General features: G+C 37.7%; 1 protein-coding gene across 2 annotated transcripts in view; it reads right to left on the bottom strand.

Annotated features, from left to right (window-relative positions):
* CWF19L2 (CWF19 like cell cycle control factor 2) overlaps positions 1-26,327 on the bottom strand; it is a 73,050-nt gene that overhangs the window by 23,608 nt on the left and 23,115 nt on the right. For both annotated transcript variants that reach the window (XM_035542638.2, XM_050716900.1), the window contains exons 9-11: positions 21,483-21,579; positions 18,503-18,592; positions 78-203 (exon numbers count right to left, since the gene is read on the bottom strand). In XM_035542638.2, the coding sequence (XP_035398531.1) occupies positions 78-203; positions 18,503-18,592; positions 21,483-21,579 (313 nt within the window). The remainder of the gene's footprint in view (positions 1-77; positions 204-18,502; positions 18,593-21,482; positions 21,580-26,327) is intronic.

Raw genomic sequence — 26,327 nt, 5'->3', positions numbered from 1 at the left:
ATTCATGCACCACAGAAGTAAATCTACAAAATCATTTCTGAATTTCACTCCTTAATACTCACTTTTGTAAAACTTACCATCTGTCTCTTTCTGCGTCCTCCTCTAGGCTCCTGTGGTTCAACTGATGCGGTCACAGGCCATGCCCTTCCACTTTGATCTGTTCTGACAAGGATCACTTGCTCATCTTCTTGACGGCTTGAAGCCTGTGTCAGGTTTTAAGATGTATTTTAAAACATAGGTTACAGACAAGAATGAAAGAAGCACCTAATCTCACAATAAATAAAAAGCATTTATTTAAAAGATTATTTAAAACGTTTAAAGCTCTAAAGATAAAAGCACATATTCTTTACATGTTGCATGTTTGTTACAATTCAAAGCAGGTAGCATTACATTACAAAAGTTCTTTTCCACATTAAAAAGGGACAGGATATTGAATACATATCCAACTACTCAAGTCCAGAGCAAACATAAATTTCCAAAAAGAACCATGCTTGTATTTCTTGTTTTTTCTCATAAAGATTCATCCCCAGAAGAAACACAATGCTTCTGAATACTTCAATAGATAATACTGAATAGCTAGCCAAAACATTAGCTATTTATGGCTTTTGAACACATTCCACTAGATCAGACATTCATTTCCTACACAACTGGCACTGCAAGAAAGAAAGAATTTTACAGAGTGGTCCTTACTGTCAGACATTGATACAGAAGATTAATTCCAAAACTACTGATAATGTTGGTTTTACTTTATCAGAATCCGTGAAACAAGATGCCAATTGCCTGGTTTCAGCTCATTCTGTCAGCCAGCGACAGGTGAAGTCTCTATCATTCATATGAACACACAGGAGACCCCTTATTTTTTTTGCCAGATAATATAATTCCTTATTATATTGGACATATTCAGACTGTAAGGCCAGAAGCAAACATCTTCCTCAAGCAATTACCTACAAATTAGGTCATTTTAGCTTGGACAGAAAAGTATAATCCCCAAAATCGCAGTTTACCCTTCAGCACCTAAGAGTTTACAGGCCTCAAGATCTATCAGTAGAGTTCTAGAGTTGTACTGAGTTATTCCTCCATGCATTCTCAAAACCGCTTCCATTTTGCCAGAGACGGATGGCTTAAATCTATTCTGCATCCAAACCCAATCAGAATGCTTGGACTAAGCACCTTTATCCTTAAGTTTTATCCCTGGTTGGCTTAGTTCATGTCCAAAGCTTATTAACACTCTTGAATCGCCCAAAAAAGGCTGCAAGACAAAGATTCCATGCAGAAAAACATGTCTTTTGGTGAAAATATTCTGGAGGAAAGTCATTCATTTACGTGGGAGACTTAACTTCAATGCAGCTCAAGGAGTTACAAATCCACCTCCCGTGATTTCTCCACCCACCAAGCAGGGAGGAGAGGAAGAGGAAGAGGCCTGGAATAAGCAAGACTGAAGAAAAAACACGAAGGACTCATTTAGCCAGACAGAATTTACCAGCGCAGCTGAAAAGGAAAGATTATCACATAGCCCAGTGATGAAGGCCCTCTATGGATCCCAGTCCTATCGACACAATACCAGGGAGATGAATGAATATATTCATTTCCCGAGTGACTTCTTAAATACTTCCCTGTACTTCAGCTATCGCAAATTCCGTTTCTAGGTACTCACAGTCGTAGCTTATACTACCGCTGCCAGCTACCTAGAAAGAAAGCACAGGAGGGCGAGGTACTGCTTCACGTCACCCCTTTTATGAACCCAGCCCTCAGTCTTCTCATATCTTCATCCGCTACTGTAACTACAAAAACTCCTTTATCAATTTACGAATTTATCTCCCACCACCCAGGTCCTCATTTGGGATGGAAGTTACCATCTTTACATCTGAGCTGCACAATGAACATCCTGTCAAGAGCCAAGTCAGCCCAGCTCCCTCCAAAACAGTGGCAATAGTACTTTCCCACTGCACAGGGGTGCATCAGATTTAAATAAAGATAACAGACAGACAGAGATACATTTGCACATATAAACAAAAAGAGAAAAGGCAAAAATTGTTCACCAGAAAAATAAGTATTGAACTTTATGGAAAGTTCAAGAATAAAAAAATTTTAAAAAGAAAGCCTGAGAGCTTCTTGATTACCATAAAAAACAAAGGTTTAGGTAAGTCAGATGATTAAATTAGAGCAAAAAGGGGGACATCACTAAATCTGGTGATCTTAGGACAGCTTTTGTCAAGTCTTATAAACAACCTTATTAATCTCAATTTGAAGCTTTTTTCCACCAAACAACTGATGTGTCTGCTTTACATCTGCCATCCTTGCCTAATGAAAGGCTGTCCCAGAAACCCCAATCAAGTCTAAAAGTTCTGTAGATGCTGAAGTATGCTGACTCCAATGGCCTAATCATATTTTTCAGGAAAAGTGACACAAAGCTAGAAGTTATGGAACAAAAAACTGTCTAGGTAAACCAAACCTCTCTTCTGTATCAAAGGCAAATCTCGTTTTTGCAGAGCAAACCAAGATGTCCAACACTGGTCGGGCCCCAGTGTATTCAGGGAGGCACTTCGCATGCACCACCACTTGTTCCCTGCACAGCCAGATTATCTGCCTCAGTTGCTACTTTTTCAGAACAGAAGGTATTTTCTCTCTCCTGGGAGAGGGTAGGGAGAGAAGAGGTGATTCACTGAAACAGGGAAAAAAGGTTGTGTGTTTTCACCCTGCACTTCCCACACCGTGAAGTTCAAACCTGGCAATAGGCAGGTTTGAGACTGGCAACCAAGGCGGGGGTACACTGTGTTTTCACACCATCACTGTGCTGTTCAGACAGACGTAAGAGCTAGTTATCATCCCTGCACAAAAGCACCATTACTTTGAAAACATAACAGCAACAAAACACTCAGTATTAGATGAGCAAAGACAAAGGACGAGGGTGGAAAAGAAGCAGGATGCACACCCAGCTTAAATGAGATATAAATGCAAGGGGAGTACTCTGGGCATAATGACAAACAGGTAACCAGTGCGAGTTGCCTAGGGCATCTGTCATTTCTTTCTGCACGTCAAGAAAACAGGTAGACGTTTATGAATACTGTAATGCTTAAATGGCCTACAACTTAGTAGAAGTCATAGGTGGTAGTAGAAATAATTTTACCTTTAATATTTAATTTAAATTTAATTTTTAAATTTAATATTTTTAGAAATAATTTTAAATAATTTAAGAAATACTATTGTGGTAGTAGAAATAATTTTAACAGTTGAAGGAACTGAAGAATGGAAAGTCAAAGAAAAAACTAAGTTCTAAAAACCAGGATTAGGAGGGAAAGTTTCGTGAGGAACACTTTGCTTGACAACAAGAAACTTGCCGATCTGCAACGCTTGAATGAAATAACCACAAAATTTCACTTGAAATGGTAGAAAAGACAAGAGAGATGCAGATGCACATGCTGGCTACATTTTACCCTTAACACACGCGCTGGCTAATTTTACCCTTACTGCAAGATGACCAGGTATAGGAAAAATCATAAGAGCAGTATGAAATGGTAAGAAGGGAATAACTGTAAACATTTATGCACTGCAAATAGGGAAAGCAAAGACAAAGTAAATAACATAACATATCATAGGAAACATACAATAAATGCCCTAGTTCTTTAAAGACGTGGATAACTCTACAAGTTCGGAAGCTGAAAATGTAACAGCAGACATTGCAGTGACCATTCAAAACCCAGAGCTTGGTTTGTTAGTCTGAAATGAAAATGACATTTCTAAAGGAAAAAAACATTGTCCTAAACCTGACAAACCCATCTGGCCAAGCAGGGACAGAGCAGCTCTCCCATAAGGGCAAGTCAAATCCACATGCAGGAGGGGACACAAGTAACACGAGGCAGGTGAGAGGAAAGATGCACCTGACTGAGAATTTCACATGAACAGGACTCTTCAGAAATGGTTACTTGTTAGATTACTACCTGAGAACTGTGATGGGTCTCATTGCCTTAAACAGATGTTGCTATAGAGTTTCTAAAAAGATGCTTATCTTGAGTTAATTAGACCCCTCTCTCCCCATGTCTTTATGTTGTGGAGTCAAGAAAAGGGACGAAAATTTTCCATAAAGAATGGCTCCATCATTTCCATTCCCAGTCTCTAAGTTTTCATCTCATTGTATAAACAACTTTTCAGAAAGATTAATCATGAAAAACAACAGACATTACAACACCAATGTTGCTTTGCTCAGGAATTGCACAGAATGATAAACAGATTCTTCAACTTACAAGCATCTAATTCCTTCTGAGAACAACCACCTCAAGATTTACGTGTCTTCACTACAAATTTTAAAATGCAGCCATGTCAAAAAAGAAGCCATTGTTCAGCAGCGATTATTTTCCCAAAATGAAGAGTTTACAAGGTATTCTACATCTCAAAAAAACAGATGTTATATGCTACTGAAGACAAGTTCCAAAATGCTAGATACTAATAACGGTTGCATTCTGGTTTTTTTCTGATTTCTGCCTGCTGCCACAGTAACATACAGGTAGAAGAACAGGCAGAAGGGGGAACACTTCCATTTTTCCACGTGCAAGACTTCAGATGGCCTTCTGCCCTACACTTCCAGAAAGAGGCAAACTTAACAGGAGAGAAACTGGAGAAACGGAAGAATGACTAAAGGCCTAGAAAAAAAATAAAAATTAAAAATGTTGAAAGAAAATAAATACACAAAATTAGAAACATACTAGTAAGCTGCAAAAACTCAAAAGGTTTTGGCAAACAAACTGCATGAGGAATAAAAAGAGTAAAAGAAAAGGGTTAAAATTGCAGAAGAAATGGAAGTTAGGTAGCAGAAAGGTTCTTCTAACATTAAAGACTGTAAAACAACAGTACAATTGCCTAAGAAGAACATGTTTTGTTTGTTTGTTTTAAGAAAACAAGACAGACTAGAAAACTACTGACAAACCCAGATGTGTACAATGAAACTAGAGATGAAGGCAGCAGGGCAATAGATTTCAACAGGCTCCTGTTTACACATGAAATGCTGCAGAGGATAAACAGATGTAACACATACTCTGAGCTGGTACCCTAAAGATAAAGGGGTTTTTGTTTGTTTCGTCCACAGAGTGCCGGCACAGGACACGCATAACGTATTTTGATTTAATATTCTAGAGAAAAGGAGAAGGCACAAAAGAGAGTAATCTTTAACATTAGAAAAGAAAGTACAAAAAAAAAAAAAAAAGAAGTGGTCCATCAAAGGGAAATTAAAAGAAGTAGATAAAAGGGTAACGTAATTATGGACAGCACGACGGTTAATGTGAAGTCATGTGAGAGACTAAGAGTAAATGCATACTATGAACCAAGACAAATCCAACGGATCAAATATGCTAGGCATGGTTATTCAGGAGATTAAAGCAGTTATTAGAGGTAAAGACATCCTTCAGTAGTCAAAATCCTATCTAAATATAACTGAACTACAAACAGCATAAATTTGGAAAGTTTATTGTAAATTAAAAAACAAAGTAAGGCAAAAGTTAATATTGAAGAGGATCTCACTAAAAATAAACACTAAAACTATTTCTAAACACACCAGAATCAGAAAGCTTTTTGACAGAAAAATAAGAGATTATCAAGCGGTTACCGCAATATCAAAAAACAATAAATTATTTGCATTCTAAATATAAGATGTTGCTATTCCACATATTTTATTTTATTAAACCATGGAATAAAACTTAGGAATCATCTTCAAAGTAAAATGTCAGTAAAAGGTTTCCAAGAAAGCTACCATGAAAAATGATTCTCTCAGGTTCCAAAAAACAATTCCAATAGATAACATCCACACTCTTCAGTACACATCCTGTCATTTAAATAGTCCACCGTACAAAAATAGTACAGCATGACAAGTACAACATAAATCTTTTTAAATGTGCCAAAGGCTGATTCTGGGAATTGCAGGGCAATGTATTTAAGGTTTGCAATGGACAAACTCACGCAAGTATAATAAAGACACTTGAGCAAGTGTGGTGTATGGGGAAAGAGCCTCTGCAAGGAGAGGTCATGACTCGCAGCAATATTAGACATTTCTGAAGGACTTAAAGCTATGGGGTTACCCATCTAACTAAAAGAGAGCACTCAGAACTCTCATTTATCTGCTGAACTACTGTCGGTGACTTCAATTAATTCAGAAATGCACCATAAAACCTCACATGTAAGAATTATCACTCCTCTCCCCTCGTTTTATCTGTTTTTGTTTTTTGTTTTATTTTATTTAAACATATTTATAGGTTTGCATTCCTATGACTATATGACACAGTAACTGGTAATATCCATTCAGCATAGTAGAAGAATGGAGTAACGACTTTCTTCCTACCAACAATCTCTGAAATCACCCATAAGACCTTTCAAATATTCCCAAGAACTGTACCATCTTTCAGAGAAGAGGCACCAATTATCTTCTTGTGCTTTAAACAGAGATTTGCTTGATTCTGGATTCTGCTTCTGTTTTAACTTGCTTTTAATATCTGGAAAATTGATCTGTTTCTTCATACGGTGGCATGGCATTACACGGCATTGCAAAGCTTACTTTAAACCTTCTCCGGTTCCTGAATGAATGACTTATATTAAATAAATATTAAATGTTTTATGCTATAAATACAAAACTGATGATATTACTAAATATTTTTCTGATATTACTATAATGGTGATATTGGTTATATTACTGTAATAAAGTATATTAAATATGATACATATTATTATCGTATGTTAAAATTGAAAGCGGAGAAGAGGCTCAGTCACCATCCTTGAACCTTATGATGACTCTTACACAAATATAATTTACAGTCCTAAAAAAAACAATGATTGTGTGAATTTACTGAACTAGACTGGACTTGTTTGTTGTCATTAGTGAAGGAACATTTCTACTTCAGGCCAATTAAATATGCAAAGTACACAATAGTTCTCACCAAACATACAAAACTCTATACAGCGATTAACACAACTGAACAAAACAAAGCAGACACGTCTGCTCTCAAAAGATAAATGCTTAAATTAAATACATAAATAAAATGCAGTTCTGAAAAAGATTTTTGAACTCTCCAGAGATTGTGTCTGTTCCATAATCTTGCAGAAGGAAATGAAAATGCTCTGCCACCACATGTGCAGGAACAGACATCTGAGTACCTAAGCAAACATGATATAATGAAAGAAAAATCAAAGCTGGGTGATTTTCTTCAGCAAGGACAAACCACAACAACTAAACACTAACTCTGATCTCAGACGAATTAGGTGCTGGATTAAGGATGTATTTTTTTTCTTTCCTTTCTGTTTCCTTTCTCTTACAGTCTATGGCGAATGGAAATGTTTTGAATCCATTATCCATTGTTCTCTTATTCATCTACTGGTTTAAGTGTCAAGGAGACGTGGCACTTCTCAGCGGGCTGGACATAGTAGAAGACCTATCTTCCATCCTCTGTCTCCTTTCCTCTCAAGGTGTTTTCTTCCCCCATTTCAATTACCTCTTACCCAGTTCTGTGGTTGCATTTACACATCGTCACTTGAGTTACCAGAAGGAAGAGTCAACCCCATTCAGGATGAACAGTCTGCCTCCTTCAGTGCTAACCATTTGTAAGAGCAGGTCTCACCACTGTACTCACTACCTTGAATGCCCATGAAAAGTAAGTTTCAAAGCACCTAGGCTACCCTTCAGGGTCTGCCGCTTGTTGTGAATAATGGCAGTGCAAACTTCGAAGGCAATACCTATAAAATCAATAGATACAGCATTCTCTGTAACAGGACCAAGGTCTGGCTCTCATAGCAAGGTGAAGTTAGTGTTACAGGTCTGTAGCAGCAGGCCACAGTATAAAACTTCAGTTTGGGTTCTTGTAGAGAGGGAGAAAAAAAGGAAAAAAGATGAAGGAATATAGGGAAATAGCAGCACAAGGAAGCAAGAGGTTCAGCCTAGGTTAGAAACTTAGTGTTTCAAGAAAGACCCAGTAAACATAGTAATAAGCATCACTATTACAACTTCAAAAGGGATTAGGCTAATAGTGAGTGAAGATTTAAAAAAATAAAAAAACCTGCAGTTTTTACAAGATTAGAAAGTTGAGGTACCATAATCAGCACCCTGCATTTAACAAAGGGGAGATGCATTAGAAAATCTAACGCAGGCTGTAACACAGCAACCAAGTACCAACATAAGAGTATCTTTGTCAGGTGGTGCTAGGTTTATGTAGAAAGCATGAGACTCAAAAAAAAGTCATAGCTTCTAATTCATAAGTGAAAACATTCATTATTACAAAAGGATTAGATATATATAACTACTAATTGTTTTGTCTCTTTTTCCCCAGTTATTGAGTGACATTGATTAATTGCATGTTATGTAAAAATGTAATTTTGTCTTATAGATATAAAATTGGTTGCCCTTTAAATTTAATTTTTTGTTCTTACATTATGAAAAGGGATATTTTAGCTAAGCTGCTCATTACTCAGAATAACTAACCTGATCTTCTTATTCATCTCCTCTTTATACTGAACGCCTCCAATCAACCCTGCATTCAATAATTTTTGTTTGCTCTCAGTACTTATTTTCTCAGAGTATCTCAGATAGCCATACTGCCAGCCTCTGCAAGTAAGATCAGGACCAGTACTGTGCAATGCACAGCAGCTTGTGATGTGTCCAGTAACAGGGAAAACTAACAAGGTTAACAACAATAGCACTGGCTATCAGCAAGCCACATACCTTGAGAATACAACTTTAGAAGAAGGTTTAAAGATGCAATTCGATATTTCAAATTGCTAGCTACATTTTGAAATAGTCATATAACCATAGCATAAATAAGCCACTATAAGCATGGGATGTAGGAAAAGAAGAAAAAAGATTCAATAGCTTGTTTTTATAGCAAGAACATCAGATACAACCCAAATTCTCAGACCATAAAATAGAAAGGTATTGCAGCATATTGTTTCTTCAGTCCACAAATTCCTGTTCCATCTTATCAAAGATAGAAATGTAATATAAGACTGACAATGTGATAAGCAGAAGTTTGGCATGTGTAAACGAAGACAGTATTTAAGTATATGTTATTTACTTAAGTAAATATGAACATTAAATATGAAGATTTAGTAACAAGTAAATAGAATTCTAAGTCCTGTAAAAATACTGCAAGAAATTTCAAAAGTGTTCAGGCCACAATGTTGCCTGTTTAAAAAACAGATTTTCTCTAGCCCTGCTGTAAGAGGTATTTTCAAACAATATGTATCAGAAAAGATAGCTTTACAAACCGAAAGCAACAGAGTACCCCAACTAGCAAACAGTCATTCAAGCGTATGGGGAAGCTTAATAATGCATCTTCATTAGCAGGACTGTTAGTTCAACTTGAAAAATCATCATTAAAGGAGTATATGTAAAAAAAAAAAAGGTTCCTCCTTTCCATATGAAATAAGAAGTGTGTGCTGCATCAGAAAGGCTTTCCAGGAATGGTTTTGTTTTTCTTTTTTTCTTTTGAGGCAGGGAGAAGGGAAATTTGTGAAGAAAGGAAATTTGTGAAGAAAAATAGAATTCATTATGAGGGAATACCGTGAAGGTGCAGACACACAGCAGTAAAAATATGCAGAAATTCTGCTTAGTATTAGGAGAAAAACCAAGCTAGAACTATGGCACCACTGAGTGCAAGTGCTGCACAGCACCTGGAAAGGACTTTTGTTTCTAGTACTAGTGCATACTCCAAAGCTTTATATGATCTGCTTGAAGTTTTATTCACTGTGCTCTTTTATCCCTGTTAATTGTACTGAAATCAGTAAGAAATATTTCTTTTATTTGCTAATCCAGTTTCTTGAGTACTTTTTAAATACAAAAAACAATTTCCTCTAAATTACATTTAGGAAGTTAAGAAACTTTGTCTTAATATGTTTTTGTCTTATAATTGTTTAATCTTCTCTAAATGACATGAACAAGAGTTTTCAGGAAATACTCTCACAGAAGCTGCACATACCTATTATTTTTGAAAAGTACACACTAATACTATTAAAGCTGTTCTGCAAATGGATGCCCACTTTATTATTCCTTGTTCTAGTTAGAGGGAGTCATCTCTCTGAATGGGGAAAACAGACTTTTGCTGAAAAAAAGAATAGCACGGCCATCCTGCAGACAAGATTCAAGTGTGATGGAACAGCAATGATTAGAAATTATGATGCACTGAAAATATTTGAGAGTAATCAGGCCAAAACCCATCTGTTGGAGTATCTCCACACCATCCGAAGCTCCAAACAAAATCACAGGTTTTCATCATGCATTTAGCAAGGATCATCAACCCTCAACAGTCCAGTTTTTACACAGGTGTCTCAGGTGTATTCTTACAAGAAAGTTTTAAATAGTTTTTAAATAATGTTTTATCTATATCCTAAGTCTTAGAGACTTACTACAACTGTACTTAAGTTCTGCATTGGGTATGGCACAACGAAAGGCCATCCAACCCTGTAAAATTAAAACATATTACAGGTAAGTTTTGACAACCAAATGTTTTTATTGCAGAAAAACAATCTGCTTTTATATTCTCATTTCCAAAACCTAAAATGTTGGTACACATGCAATTTTGAATGCTATTTTTCAAGGGTGGGGTTGTTTCATTTTTCTAAACATTGCATCTGAGGTATTGACTATATTTCTTCTTTCACTTCTTGTTCCCAAGTCTTAACTACTGCCTAAATTTTAGACACATACTACACACATATATACACAACCTGGCATTTACATAGCTGGTTCTCTTTCCAAGGAATCACTTAAATTTTTAAGATATTTTTGAAAAGCAGCCAATCTTGAAAACATGGTGGGGGGGGGAGAAAAACTCACATTTTTCCCTATTAGAATTATTTCAGTTTTGTTCCACAGCTGATTCCTATCACCTACTCCTACTGTCATATGCTTTAGTTGTCTCAGGATAAAAACTGTGCTGCAAATGACATCTGGACATGGTCCTGTGCAAGCTGCTGTAGATGTCCTTGCTTGAGCAGAGGGGTTAGACCAGATGACCTCCAGAGGTCCCTTCCAACCCTTACCATTCTGAAATTCCGTGAATTTCTTCGGATAAAGATCCATTATGTTCCATCCCGTCTCTGCTCAATCGTAATTATACGTAATGGTATGTAATGGATTTTTACATTTGAAGTATACCAAGCTCCTGATATTATAAAGGTTTTCACTAGAAGATGAGCCCTACTTATGCCATAAAACTGGCTAAATTAAGAAGCAGCTTTTCCTTCCACTGTAACATGCCCTCCATCTGAGAGATGCACAAGCAATGGACTGGAGAGTGTTATTGTCTGGAGCAAATGGGTAGTCTAGAAAAAAAAGATTCTTTAAAGCAGTGTCATGTTAGTCAGATGCACACTCTAAAGTGAAATACATTGCCTGCCAAAACTGAAGACTATTGTTCTACAGATATCTTGCACAAAAGACTTTACAGAAGCACTACACATGCTTCATTAGAAAAAAAATTATCAGATATCTTCTGAGTTTTTTGCTCTTTTTTGTGGAAAATATGTATCGAATGCTGTTTTATTCCTTACACTTTAAATATATTTATTTAATAAATCCTACTAGACTGAAGACAACTGCATTGTCACAGAAAATTCAGTTATTCAAATGAAGACTCGCTATGCTGCAGTCATTCACATTTTCCTTACAATTTACCTCAAATGCATAACAGAAAAGCCTTTATTGTTTTTTCTACTTTTCAGAATTGTACTGCCTTTTAAATACGCTGACAGTATATTTTCTACCATGTTATTTTGCTTGAAGTACCGCCTTTTACCTTCCATTCAATTTTGTATTAGTTTTTGCATTTTAAACAGAATTCATCATTATTAAGAATTGTCTCTAGCAATCACTCAGCACAGACTACTTTTTGTTTTCTGCATACTGATTAAGTGCTGTGGAATCCAATAATAGGTTTTAGGTTGAGAACAGTGATTTTTGCGTTTTGTTTCAGTTGGTTGGTTTGGTTTTGCTTTGTATTGTTTTTTTCCCCCCTTTAAAATGTATCTATTTTCAATTCCAAGTGTACAATGCATTAAAGATTTTTATAAGATTCATACATTTACATTTAAGCCCCCACCATGAACAGAGTTCAAGATTTACCTGATTCTGTATCATGCCAGTATATTTCCTGATTAGAAAACACAAACAATTAAGCCAGTTTTTAGCAACACAAAGGCAGTCTGTTTTTCATTTAACAGATTTGACTGTTTCTTACAGGACAACTGCAGGGAGCACTGAAGGAAGTGTGAGGAAAAAATGGAAATAAATCTTTAAAAAAAAGCAAAAAGGTAGGGGACACAAAGCACATTGTAAACTATTTAGAATCATCATAAAGAACACTTTCTACCTCCAAATTAAAGCATAAATGCCTTCTCTAACAATGGCAAAAAGTAAACACCTAATTAAGAGTATAAGAAGAAAGGATCCCTCCAAGCATTTGTGACTCGGTGACTTAAGAGCCAGATACCATTTCTGTACAATTCCCAAGGGATTATTTTTCATGACCTTTTCCAGTCCTAAATTTCCTGCATCCACAACATTTTAGACCAACCATTCTGAAAAGAATACTTTTTCTGCACTTATTTTCAATCTGTCTTATCTCGTTTAATTTGTTTACCTCCTAGTCTCTGTACCACTAAAAACCATTGCAAACAAGCTGCATCAAAAGAGTGGTAATGTTCTAGATAGATTTTGTCAAACAAAAATAGAGAATAAAAGCATAAATTATATCAGTTATGACTAGTACTGACAATAGCAGAGATATCCTCATAACTAATGCACACTCACATCGGAAGTTGTGTAGCACTTTCAGACAACAGAAATAGAAACTATGCTTAGAGATAAACCAGAAACAGGTAGAAGTTTTTGTGTTTGTTTTTTTTTAAATGCTGAAGCCTCCACAATTTTCTGTTTTCTTGATACTGAGCCGGAAGGACATATGATTTCCTCCCTGATAGAGCAATGGAGCCAAATTCAAAATGCTTTACAAGCAGAGAGGTCAAATCTTTACTACGTTTAATTAGATAGAAGGAAGTGTAGAAACTTTGTATCCCTGATCTTACTTTACTTAATAATTAGTCACTTTTATCCGTAAGACAGACTTGTATCTCAAAGAGAGGACAAGATGACTCCGGCTTTGAGAATGTTTAGCAAGATTAGGTGGGGAACTCACAGTACACACATGTCCTTGGATGTGTAAATGACTTAGCTTAGTATGCATGCCTAGGTTGAAACTGTAAAATAAGAAAGATCAAGATGACCTGAGCATGCACAATTGGGTTCAACGAGGAAACACAGTGAGGAAGACTATCAATGACCACCAGCAGACCCCAAAAGACCACCAGCAGAAACAAACGTGCATGTGTCAGGGACATTTGCATATGTTAACGAGTTCCAGGAAATAGTACGGATATGTTAACTATTCCTTGGGAATCTAATAAATACGTATATTTTGATTGCATGTAGCCTTTGTAGTTGGGCAACTCTGCGTGCACACTAGGTGGAGCGATTCCCTGTGCGCCTTGCACGGCAATAAAAGAATGCCTGCTCTCTAAAACTCCACACTGAGTCTTAGAAAGTTTCTTCAACCAGCTTTTACAGTAACACTCTCTCCTTCTATTCAATAAGTACTCATTTTTGTCATCTATGCTAAAACAGAAACACTATGGCACAGCAGCCTTCTCTTACACAGCTTCACTAGGGCACAAGGCGCATCTTTGCTTTTCTCAACAGACTGATAGACACTTACACGTAGACATTTGAACATAAGCATCATTTAATTCCATCTAAAATTAAATTCTGGGTTAATCCAAATGCCTCTTTTGCAAACTCACACTCTTTTTTTCCATAGACTGAGAAAGTTGCCTTGTGCCAAAAGACAAAACAAGCACAACCTACATTTTGAATTCACTTCTTAAGAAGGTTCACTGCATATGCATTCACTGTAATTGTATAAATGCAACACAAGTATTGTCTACGTCTCTCTCGCTGGAGCTGACCATGCAAAAACAGTTGAAACACCTGTGCATTTTGCAATTCGTACTTGTAGTTACAGACTTCCCATTTCCAACAAACACACAGTCTCTACCCCAAGAGAGCTGTTTAATCCAATGCACCAAACGTCAGGCTTGTTCAGTGTTTAGAGTGTTTAACCATGGGCTGTCCTTCTGACCTAATTCCACGTTTCACAGTAGAAAAATAGCATTAGAATGTTACTTAATGTTACTAATACACAAAATAATCTGAGAAGCACTTACGGATATCAGATACCAACATATTTAGAGGTGTGAAGAGAAGAAATACTAATAAATCTACCTTTTACTACCAGTTGTCTTCCTGTCTAGTCTGGTGTTCTGTTCCACGAAGCCTTGTTCCTGAGCTGCTTTGCTAACTTAGAGCAGCCTGAGAGGCAGCGGTGTGACAGCACTGAAAAGTTGTATCTTCCTTAATGCACTTTCAGGCATTAAGCCTGACACTAGCAGTGCTTAGCTCTCCTAACACAACTGCCATAGCACACCAGTTCATAGGCTATTGAAAATAATTCATTCTCCATTTAAGTGTCTGATATGGATATAGATAGAAATTTAGATAATTTATCAAAAGCATAAAGTACAAGAAAGAAGTAGGAAAAAGTGTAACTGAGAAATAAAATATTTAAGATCAAAATCAATGTGGAAAAAATTAAATAAGTTCAGTGAGCCAATATTCCCAAACTGCATTCTCTAGTATTTTTGTTGAAGTACCAGAAAAGCAAGATAACAGCTACCCATGCATTCAAGAAGAATACATATAAAAACCAACCTCTCTAACCCTATAAAAACTATTTAAAAATCCATATCTCAATTCAGACAAAATAATTTCTTCTATGAAGAGACCCAAAGCCCACAAGCAATTTAAGAACAATTCAACTAATAAAATTTTACCATTTCTGCACTTTGTACACATGGAAGGCTAGCAGTTGAAAACAAATTAAATGCTAGACAGGCAAAATGACAGCCAGTAGTGCATAAAAAAAAAACTTCAATAGTGCTGAAAAACAGTTTCAGACAAAGTTACTATTATTTTTTCTTTCAATATCAAGACAACCCAAAGGTGCTTTAGCCTGTACTGAATTTTAATCTGGGATACTTTTATACAATAGAAACTTACGATGTTATTATTTGCGGTTTCTCACTTTGATAGAAATGTCACATTAACTACCAAGAACAAAAAAGAAAACAACAAGCCTCTTCCTCAAGATAAATCTTAGCTACACAATTACCCAAATGGGCTTATTCAAAATGTAGCTATGGACTTCTCCCTTGCTTCAGTATCATGTACAATTTTCTTGCTATTCTAGGTTCAGAAAGATGGATACATTTGTACTTTTTGGCTTCTTTCAGCTGGAAATCTCCACTTTTAACTTCTAAAGGCACTCCAAGCAGCAGGTCTTAAAACTAAGCATGACTTTGGCCAAAAGGAACAAAGTAAAAAAACGGTCCTAGCAGGACCTGTAGGTTTCGTGAAAGGTATCAGCTGATGCAGGTAAGGTTCTTAAACACCAAACATCAGCATTTGAAAACTGTGCTTAAAATCAACAATTTGGGGTCATTTGGGGTAGAATTCTTGTCCAAATCAAACCAACTATAAAAACTAGGTTCATCTCTATTCTCACTTAAATTAAATAAAGCGGGATTTAAGCCACCACTTGAGAGTCCCTTCCCTCTGCAGTTCCCTGATCACTTTAAGGCAGAATAAAGCCAGCACTGTTGTCAAAAGAATTGATCCTGTCCTCTGTACAATCCCCAGCCACCCGTGCATGCCCCCTTACACTAGCATGAGTCTTTATTCGGTCACACAGTGAATCAAATTGGGAAATTGATCCATGTTCAATTAATCACAAAGGAAGAAAAAAAATAAAAAACTAACTAGGGAGATTCATTCAGAATTGCCTTCACTGCTTCCTGAATTATCTCCCCAGTTCTTCCAACAGGAATGAAAATACAGCAAAGCCATATTTTGGGACAAATGTTGGCCATGCTGCTTCAAGGAACCAGAGAGAAACCTGCCTGAAACAAAATGTTTCGTGTTGGTTATTGGTAACTGAGGCAAACACATCAAACTTTGAGACTGTTGGGACGTTATTTTGGAATACCACTTCTGTGGAAAGTGTTTCAGGTATCTGATTTGGAATACAGCTGGTTGAACTGATTGAGGCCATCACTTGGGTGGTTAATGCTACAGAACGACCGATTCAAACAGTATGAAATAATACTTCACAAATCAGCCGCTCGTGTTACAGGATGGTTTCTGAACTTTCAGGTTGCTCCTACATGCGTGACATTGATATGCAGGGCCATTCCGCTTGTGTCTCAAAACTCCAAAATCAGTTTGAGCTGTACGACTGGTAGGACAACCCTGGCAACTATCCCAGGGATAGGACTCAGGACAGAGCAGCTGTCGGCTTGGCTGGACTACTCACACCCAAAACCCACCTAATGCAGGCCGGCAGTAGCCATGAAACAAGCACAAGCAAGACATATTCACAATGACAACACAGCAAGCCTCTGAAACCTACCAGAAGACATTCACTCTCTGGAAAGCAAGCCCTGGCAATAAAGTCACCAGAGTAACTTCATGTGAACAGCAACATTTTCCCAGTGGTTTGGGGTGTCTGGAAATTTGTGACAAGCCTAAGAAGCTGAGCAACTTTACAGCAGGTTGCAAAGAGGCTGATGCAGGTCAAGAGCTAACCATTAACAGGATCCCTGACACCAGCCCTGCTGCATCTGGAGGGCACCATTTCCACTGGCAAACCACGGGAAGTCCAAAACAGTAGGACTGTCAGCAGGCCTGGTTCTCACCAAGTAAAGATCATTTCCACAAGACAGCTGGGCTAACATAAAAATAAGCATTCTGAGGTGAAGAGACCTGAAAACCAAGTTTGTACACACAGGAATTATCTAAGATGTTGATACTGGGCTTCAGAGAAAGGCAACACGGAAAGCACAAGGGTAAATGTTTTGCATCCAAGACACTTCAGAGAGGAAAGAGCCCTGTTTTTAAATCCCTTCGATCCGCAAATAAAGTTTAGATCAATCACAATACTAAGGTGGTCATTGGAGGCTTAGCCAAGCCCCCGTGGACTACAAGTATTAACAGTTTTTTTCCCCAATGTTTAAAGGGAATACAGAAGGAGCAGGTGCCTTTTAAGTCTGCAGACCCAACTTAAGTCTATAAGCACAGAAGAGTGCAAAACTGAAGATGGACAAGCACACAAAAGATAGAAGAAAAATCATATAGAATTGAACAGTTCAGTTGGAAGAGACCTACAAAGATCACCGAGTCCAAATCGTAATTATAGCATATTCTTGAATAGAAATACTAATTCCTTCAAGGTTTCAGGGCAGCAAGCTGATATTTCTAGTCTAGCAAAGTCTACAACATATCTATAATTCCTCAGCAAGACTCCTTCTGGACTACTTAAACATTTTTAAGATTCCAGTACAAAGATTGATTAGGACCCATGACAGGCCTAACCAGAAGGATGCAAACACATTCTTCATAAGTTTAATTTCTCAGTTCCCAAGCCCTTGCATTTCTGAACTCAATGCTTCTGCACATATGGAGAAATCTCCACATTGCACAGCCCCCTATCGCTTGGTAAAAGCAAAAGCTAGGAGATCACCTGCTCTCAGGATGACAAGGGCTAGAATAGCCTCATGCTAAGTATATTTTCACTTTTTTTTGATGACTCTCCCTTTAGAAAATTCAAGCAGTATTTACATTTTGTACTTTTGCAATGACCACATGTTGTTAGTTTTAAAAATAATTTATATCAAAATTAAGATAAAAATCAGAGCATGGTTAAGGCTTAAGGCTGCTCAAAATTGTTATTCGTAACTCATTTTCCGAGGAACGTGTCTTTATAAACATTTCTGAAGACCACCCATAACCTCACCGTCTATTTCCAATTTTAAAACCTGAATGTATTTTTTCTGTCATTACACAACTCCAGTCTGCCTTTTTTTTTTTTGGTATATGCACAAAAAAACATGCCTAAGAATTGGACTGCAGCAAAGCATACAGTTTACCTACACAGAGCCTTGGCAATATTAAATTCTTGTGAATTCAGGGACTGAGACTTAATACTTTAGTATGACTGTCATGATGTAGAGGCTAGAGGTCAACTTCCATTTCAGTCTGCCTTCTTAATGACAAGCGAAATACTAGGCAATAGAAGAGGTCTGAGATGAACTCTTCTTGGAACAAAATTCGTGGCTATTCGAACTCTGCTGACAACATGGGAATTAATTTTTACTGTTGAACTGGGGTCAAATTAGGCAAATCTGTGATGTTCTTGTCCAAGTCTCTTCTCCATCAATGAGGACCACGGCCCATAAATGAAGGTATGGACCCTTCCTTACAAGTCATGCCTTCTAATATTCTTAAGTATATTTCGCGTTCTCTGTGATTCATCTTCTACCTGCATTATACCATTGTGTTCACACAACAAAAAGAATATTTTCCCCTTACCTCTCCACCAGACTTTGCTGGGATCTGCTGCTGAGCCTCTCTTAATTTGCGTGCATTGTCAAGTTCCTCTTGAAGTTTTGAAGCTAACTCCTTCAAAGAAAGTGGTATTACTGAATTAGTTGAATCATTTTAAACTTTTAGAAACCTTTGTATTGGAAGTAACTATTTATTTCATTTCTTTACATTTTGATATTTTTTAAAAACCCTAATAACAAAAAAAGACTAAAGAAAACAATATAATTCACACAGTTCTTTACCAGAGATAAAACACAAATAATCATTCAGAACAGAGGTATCTGAAGTATAGAAACATATATTGTAATAAGAACACCAGAAAAAATGTTTAAACATTACAGAGTTAATGATAAATGTTTTGTGTAGCTAAGCACAGATGCTACTTCTATACTTCTTTTATTATAAAGAAGCTAGATGAGGAAGCCTGAACACATCGAGTCTATAACACACACACACGCACGTGCACACACAGTGGGTCTAGAGAAACCTCTCTCAGAGATTTCTGCTAATGCAGTTCTACATTTCTCTACATCACATTTCCAGCTTGGCGCTTAAAACCTGACACTTTGAGTGTTAAAATGGAGAGGAGATGGAAAACGAGAACAATACACAGTCTTGAGAAAACTGCTTTTGACACTCCTGCTCTCTTGCCCATCTCTTCATGAAGGAAAAGGCAATTTAGACACTCTTGGTTTACTAAAAAGTACAGGTGACAACCTATTAATCTATAAGAAATACAATCATTTATACCATGACCATTTTGCCAGTTTCAATGACTGGACACCAGCAATCATGCCAACACTTTGCTCGCGCAAAATTAAGTAATTTGATCAGTGCCATGCAGCGAGTCAGTAACAAAAACAAACTTAGATTTCATTTGTCCCACATGGTCAACCTTGAGCTCCAGCCACTAGGATGCCCTGTTACATAACCATCTGTTCTGATGTGTGGGGTGAACTTGTTTAAACAAGCTGCATTTTCGATCTGAACAAACAAAATCCATAGAAAATATTTAAAGAGCAACAAGACAAAGATTAGTAATTTTATTATTTATATTGTTGGAGTCATGCTCATTTTTTCATTTCCTAAACTAATTCAGAGTGTACATGTAGAAAAAACGTAAATATAAAATTAACAACAAAATTATAATGTCTTCTGCTACATGATTTTGATCAAAACAAAACAATAGAATAATTAAAGAATTACTCTCTTCACACACCACCTGCATGCTTATTCAAAAGACTCCTATTCTATTACTGTCCAGCTAAAAAGAAAGAAGATACACTTGTGCTCAAAAATTCATTTGGACAATGCTACCGAAGCACAGCAGAAGATGAAAAAAGTCTAAATTTCTGCTGGTCTTCACGATAGTCTTTGGAAAACTTCACACACACACCCCCCACACACACACTTTATAGGAATTAGTGTATAGATAGCTTCAACCATCCTCCCCATGGGAACACACGGCTATAAAATAACATCTTTGAGTTGCTGATACTAGTCCATCACAATCCTGTAATATAATTACATTCATTCATAAATACACTTTTTTCTCACCAGTGTATTTCTATCCCTACATATTAACTAGAAAAAAATACAGATTAAAACATGGAGGCAAATATTTAAATCGTTTAAATTCATTATGTCTTAGTAGAAAATACTCGGCTGTAAGTTACTTCTAATTCACTTTTGAGATTGATAAGATTTTAAATGGACAGGATTTCTATAAAAAGTGTACTTGTTCAAATTTTATAAAACTACATACATGCATTTGTGTCTAAAGGCTGTGAAAAAAAATCCATAAAATGTTTAAAAATATTTATCAAACACTTTTTCCTATCAAATTTAAATTGTGATAAGAGCTTTGAGAAAGACTAACACTATAGCCTAATCCAGCAATAAATCGTATAAAAAACATCCTAAAAATTCCTACAAAGAATCAGTGACCATCATAAGATATTAGCCTGGTACTTGAATTCACAGCATGCCTTGCTCGTTACTTCTTAGTGATGCAGATTTTGGTGCACAGACTGTTACAAGAGGCAAACAGGTGCACTAATAATTAATCTTAAAAAAAAAAAAGAAACACAAAGTCCATAGTGATAGGATTTACTTCTAAAAATACTATCTTATGAGAATCTTCATAAAAAGTCATTGATACTTTAGAGCAGCTACTCAAAGCATTTGTAAAACATACATTAAAAACTAAAAGTATGACCGTGTTATAACTGAAATTTCCAGGCAGTATTACTGAATCTGAATAACTCAGTATAGCCATCCCTAATGTAATAAAAATGTACTTCCAGAGTTCAGTGTTCAAAAAGAGTAAATATGTGATCCATCAGGCTGCTGTCTGAAACGAGCCTCCCAAAGCAACATTAAATGTGCAGCAGTGGATCTCAGCTCCCAGCCTCGTGCAGATCAGGCAGGGTAGGCATTTTGCAGCGCTGTCCACAAAACATTACACAGTTGTTCTCATTGCAGAGCTGGAAGCAACAGCCTATGTGAATCTTTTCAGTTTCCAAATCCTAACCTAACACATTATGCTTATACAGCAGAGCTACGGATCACAAGCATCTTCTTGTGACAAAATTCATGAAATAACAAAAAGTTCAAGATACTTTGTCTCGTAAACACTGACTGGGAGCTTTGCAATTTTCACCTGCTCCATGCTTAATAAAAAGACATTAAATCTTACAAAAAAAAAAGGAAGAGAACAACTGTTTTGGGATATGCTGCCTTGTATACAAACCTGGCAACCTGATCCCTCTACTCTAGTCTACGAAGCATGGCATTTGAAGCAGAAGTTACATTAAAAGTAGTATCTTAAATCTTATCTGATCAAATTTCACAGAACTTCTCAATTGCCAGAATAAATACTTTTGTTGCTGTTGTTGAAGACTAAAGTACTGTTAGCTTCGAAGAAGCACTCCAGTAAAACATGACAATTTTTCAAAAACATTACCATGTTTCCCATGAGCTCAGCTTTCACAATCCTGGCTCCCAGTCTGTTCATCTCCTCTTCACTAGGCACCCGAGGTGGCTCGTCCTTTGCCGTATGCCTGTAAAACACAGCAGCTCTAAACCCATCCCAAAACAATGCAGTATTCACCTGTGTAATTATTATATACCTACTGTACTGGCATATAAGCTCCAACTGTCAAAATAACCGATAACAATGTACCGCGGAAATATATTTGCAGTCAGTAGTAGTCATTGCTTACAACAATTCTCTTTTACAAAGAACACCACCAAGGCGTCTGAAACCAAAAAGCTTAAACAAAACTTTCTCGAGGTACATTTCATTTTACTTTTGAGGTCATTAAAATGAAACGCACTGTCTAATGAACACTTTCTCAGCATGAAATGATAGTCAAGAGCCAGTTGCAATTATAAGCAGAAAAAAAAGAAAGGAAAAGAGTAGAAACAGTAACTTAAACCCATCCTGTATCCATCCTTTCTGGCTTTGGTAATGCTCTTTTACACGTCAGCTCCAGCAAAAATCACCCATTTCCTAGTTCTTCTGTATGCCAAGTGGTCTGCCATCTCAAACACTACTTCTATGCCCAAATTTATCTACTTACTTCACAATCTTTGTTTATAACAATGTTCTGGCTGATATGGTAGAATTTCCATGGAAAATTAACTGGCACCATTTTTAAAACATGAAATCTCCCAGGCAAACTACTGCTAATAGCTTCTTATAATAAATAACACCTCTAAGAACTACTGTAAAAAGGTAAACAAGTTTTGCTCATTTTCTCTAACCTTAGAATAGACTAAAAACAACCAACCCTGAAAATAAAATAATTAACAAAAGAGATATAAGAATGTAGTTATGATATTGGTCCCTGCTATTAAAATGAAGAGAAACAATTCACTCACTACTCAATATGATTAAATCCTATAGGATTTGAAGAATGGGAGAACTTTGAAGATGGTGTGATTTTTAACTGCCAGATCTCTCATGGAGAAAGACTGCCAAAGTTAGTTTTGTCTGTTTTGAAGATGTTCAAACCCAGAAGTCAACAAAAATCTTTACGTTAACTTCACCAGAAGGAGAATCTTCATAGATGTTCTCAATTCTCCTTAACCTGTATTTTCAAAACAAGGCAGAGCACCTCAGCAAAGGGAGCAAGAGATGGTTATTACTTTATGTATGTTTTGTTTTAAAGCAGTGTTAGTGCTTGAATCATCCATCGCCTAAACTTTTGAGACTAATCACGTGTTTTTTATCCTGTCTCAGATTAAACTCCGAAGCAGTCACGTTATTAAATGTGCTTTTCAGCAAACGCTAGCTGGATGGACTTTTCCTGTGGGGAGATCCCTTGGACATCCAATCAGCACTTTTAATTAACCTGTGTCATAACTGCCCAAAACACTTTGATTCATAGGTTGAAGAAACTCCCCGTGTTTTAGAAGCAATAAAACCTAAAAGGTACATCGTCAGAGTGAGAGATGAGGAACTGAACCAGCAACACCTATTAATTCAAGTCTTCGTGTCAGTGAAAGCTTACTTTTTGAGACTGACTGAACAACCCTGGAAGCGTACATGTACTACAACCCTTAAAACTTTAGGAAGAAGAAGAAAGCAGCAGCTCAAATTGTTCCCAAAACTAACTGCCACGAATATCCAACCCTGAAAAGTTGCAAGAGACAGAACAAACCACAGTTCTCACTGAAGGGAGCAGGGAGACAGGTCAGATGCTGTCTCAAACACAGCAAGACGAGGCACATGGGAAGCTGAGAGTCAGCTTAAAAGAGCTTGAAAATAAGGCAATAAAAGTAAAGACTCCATGGTTTTCCAGACCTCAGTAATTTTCACTTCACTAATAAATCAGCTCAGTAATCAAATTGGTTAAGAAATAGAATTATGATATAAAAGAAGATGCACAATTGGGTTTAACAGTACTAAAACAGAAAACATGCAAAAGAAAGTATCAGCTAAATAGCTTCTATCTTTAATTCACTTCTGTGAAGGAAAGAAGAAAATTACCTCAAGTTACCTTTTCTATCATAACAATTTAATTCAATGTACTTGAACAAGCAAACCACTTCCGTACACAATCTAGTTTCCCCAAATTTTCCATTCTGCCCAGCTACAATTAGCATTGCACTTACTACACGTGGTAACCAAAAGGTAGAAGGTGCAGCTTTTGTACTTGTCATACGAAGAAGTGAGTCACCATTACTTAACGAAAAACAAAAAATATTATTGTAAAGCGGTAGTTGCTTATTTTGAGGCAATGAAGTGATTGGGGTGCCCAGTGCCAGGATGAGAGGCAATGGGCACAAACTGGAACATGGGAGCTTTGGGGATTCTGTGACAGTATCACTAACTACCACTCGTTAATTATGTGCTGTACTGGGTCTGGCAAGGATGGAGTTTACGCTCGTCATAGCGGCTCGTACAGCGCAGTGTTTTACACCAGTGACTAAAACAGGGTTGGTAACACACCAGCATCTTGGCCACTGCTGAGCAGTGCTTGTACAGCACCAATGCTTTCTCTGTGTCTCACTCTGCACCCTCAGCGAGTAGGCTGGGGTGGGCAAGCGGCTGGGAGGGGACACTGCACGTACAAAGCCCAGTCCCCCAGGAACCAAAAATCCATGGAGCAAATCAGAGCAGATGCAGGGTCTTCAAAGGGTCTCTCTCAGTATCTGCACTCTGGACTATCACCAAAACTCTCTTGTTAATTGCTCACCATAGTCAAACGAAGGTACACCGGGTGTCAAAACTTGTATTTGACACCAGCCGTCTGGCAGAGGTGTTAGGATCTTTTTTTCTCCCTTTCATTTCTTCCATGACAAAAAGAGATAAGGAGGTCTACGTAGACTTTCTAAAGGATTGTATGACATTTACACAGAGTATTTGCTGCTAATTGGTGAAACATTAACAAGATACAAGTTTCATATCTATATAAAAAGGGCAAGATTTTTAAGACAAAGGGAAAAACCTAACCACACATAATCGTGCCTTTTTTTTTTTTTAATCTGTGCACAAAAACAGCTATGGATCACTCCTCCTTAACACGTTTTTATTTTCCCCAGGCATGCAGCTCTGACTATATTTTCATTTTCATGCAGTCTGTGCCTGAACTGCAGTGCAGATGCAGTGCAGATGTGCTCTTCCAGCTCCCAATAGCACCATCCCTCCTTACACAAACACCGAGGTTTCTTTATGGAAGGCGAAGCAGACAGAAGCCAAGTGTGGACCGTGCAGATCCGGCACCTGAATGAAGTCATGAACAAAGCACGACTCAGGAACTAAGCAAGTCTCACGGGTTCCAGCTGAGATAGGCCATACATCATTCTAACCAGAAGTTTACAAACTGCACGTAAGTGGTAAGCCCCAGGCACTACAGGGCAATAAATACTTGGGCAAAATCTGGAAAAACAAAAAGGATCGCTGGATTCAACCATCTAAATGTCACATACACTGCAGGTTTAATGCTACCAGGTACTATTCTCAGAATAACTAAAGTAAAGATATATATATATAGTGTATGCAAACTGCTCGTGGCAGAACTGGGAACTACTTCTGCCACAAAGCATGCTCAAACTCATGTTTAAAAATTAAAAATCTAGTATACATCATGCAATCTCTCCTTCTGCTATGAAAGAAAGTGTAAATTTCATTAGCTCCCTTCAAAGTAGAAAATGTAGTTAAGTAAAATCTGGAAGAACTACCCAACCTGTGCAATGCAAAGAACTGTGTAGACACAGCCACCTGTTTCTGGTTGACCATGTGGTATGATTTAATGTACAATTTTCCTTTGCAAAGACACAGCAGGGTATTTACAAGTACTGTGTGTAGAAACAGTTGCAGGTAAAATAAATAATGTTAAGGTATTGCCTTCTTATTAGAATCCAACAATTAAACATTAAAAATAAATTCATGATAGACATAGACACAGATTTCTAGGTTGGAAGAGACCTCAAGATCATCGAGTCCAAACTCCGACCTAACACTAAGTACTCCACTAAACCATATCACTAAGCTCTACATCTAAACGTCTTTTAAAGACCTCCAGGGATGGTGACTCCACCACCTCCCTGGGCAGCCCGTTCCAATGCTTAATAACCCTTTCGGTAAAGAAGTTCTTCCTAACATCCAACCTAAAACTCCCCTGGCGCAACTTTCGCCCATTCCCCCTCGTCCTGTCACCAGGCACGTGGGAGAACAGACCAACCCCCACCTCTCTACAGCCTCCTTTAAGGTAACTGTAGAGAGCGATAAGGTCGCCCCTGAGCCTCCTCTTCTCCAGGCTGAACAATCCCAGCTCCCTCAGTCGCTCCTCCTAAGACTTGTTCTCCAGACCCCTCACCAGCCTGGTCGCCCTTCTCTGGACTCGCTCGAGCACGTCCATGTCCTTCCTGTAGCGAGGGGCCCAAAACTGAACACAGTACTCGAGGTGGCGCCTTACCAGAGCCGAGTACAGGGGGACAATCACTTCCCTAGACCTGCTGGCCACACTGCTTCTTATACAGGCCAGGATGCTGTTGGCCTTCTTGGCCACCTGAGCACACTGCTGGCTCATATTCAGCCGACTATCAACCAATACTCCCAGGTCCTTCTCGGCCAGGCAGCTTTCCAGCCACTCATCTCCCAGCCTGTAGCTCTGCTTGGGGTTGTTGCGCCCCAGGTGCAGGACCCGGCACTTGGCCTTGTTGAACTTCATACAGTTGACCTCAGCCCATCGCTCCAGCCTATCCAGATCCTCCTGCAGAGCCTTCCTGCCCTCGAGCAGATCGACACACGCACTTAGCTTGGTGTCATCTGCAAACTTACTGAGGGTGCACTGGACGC

Source organism: Cygnus atratus, chromosome 1 (genome assembly GCF_013377495.2).
Source record: "Cygnus atratus isolate AKBS03 ecotype Queensland, Australia chromosome 1, CAtr_DNAZoo_HiC_assembly, whole genome shotgun sequence".
Lineage (NCBI taxonomy): Eukaryota > Metazoa > Chordata > Aves > Anseriformes > Anatidae > Cygnus > Cygnus atratus.
This window is presented reverse-complemented; position numbering and strand designations above follow the sequence as displayed.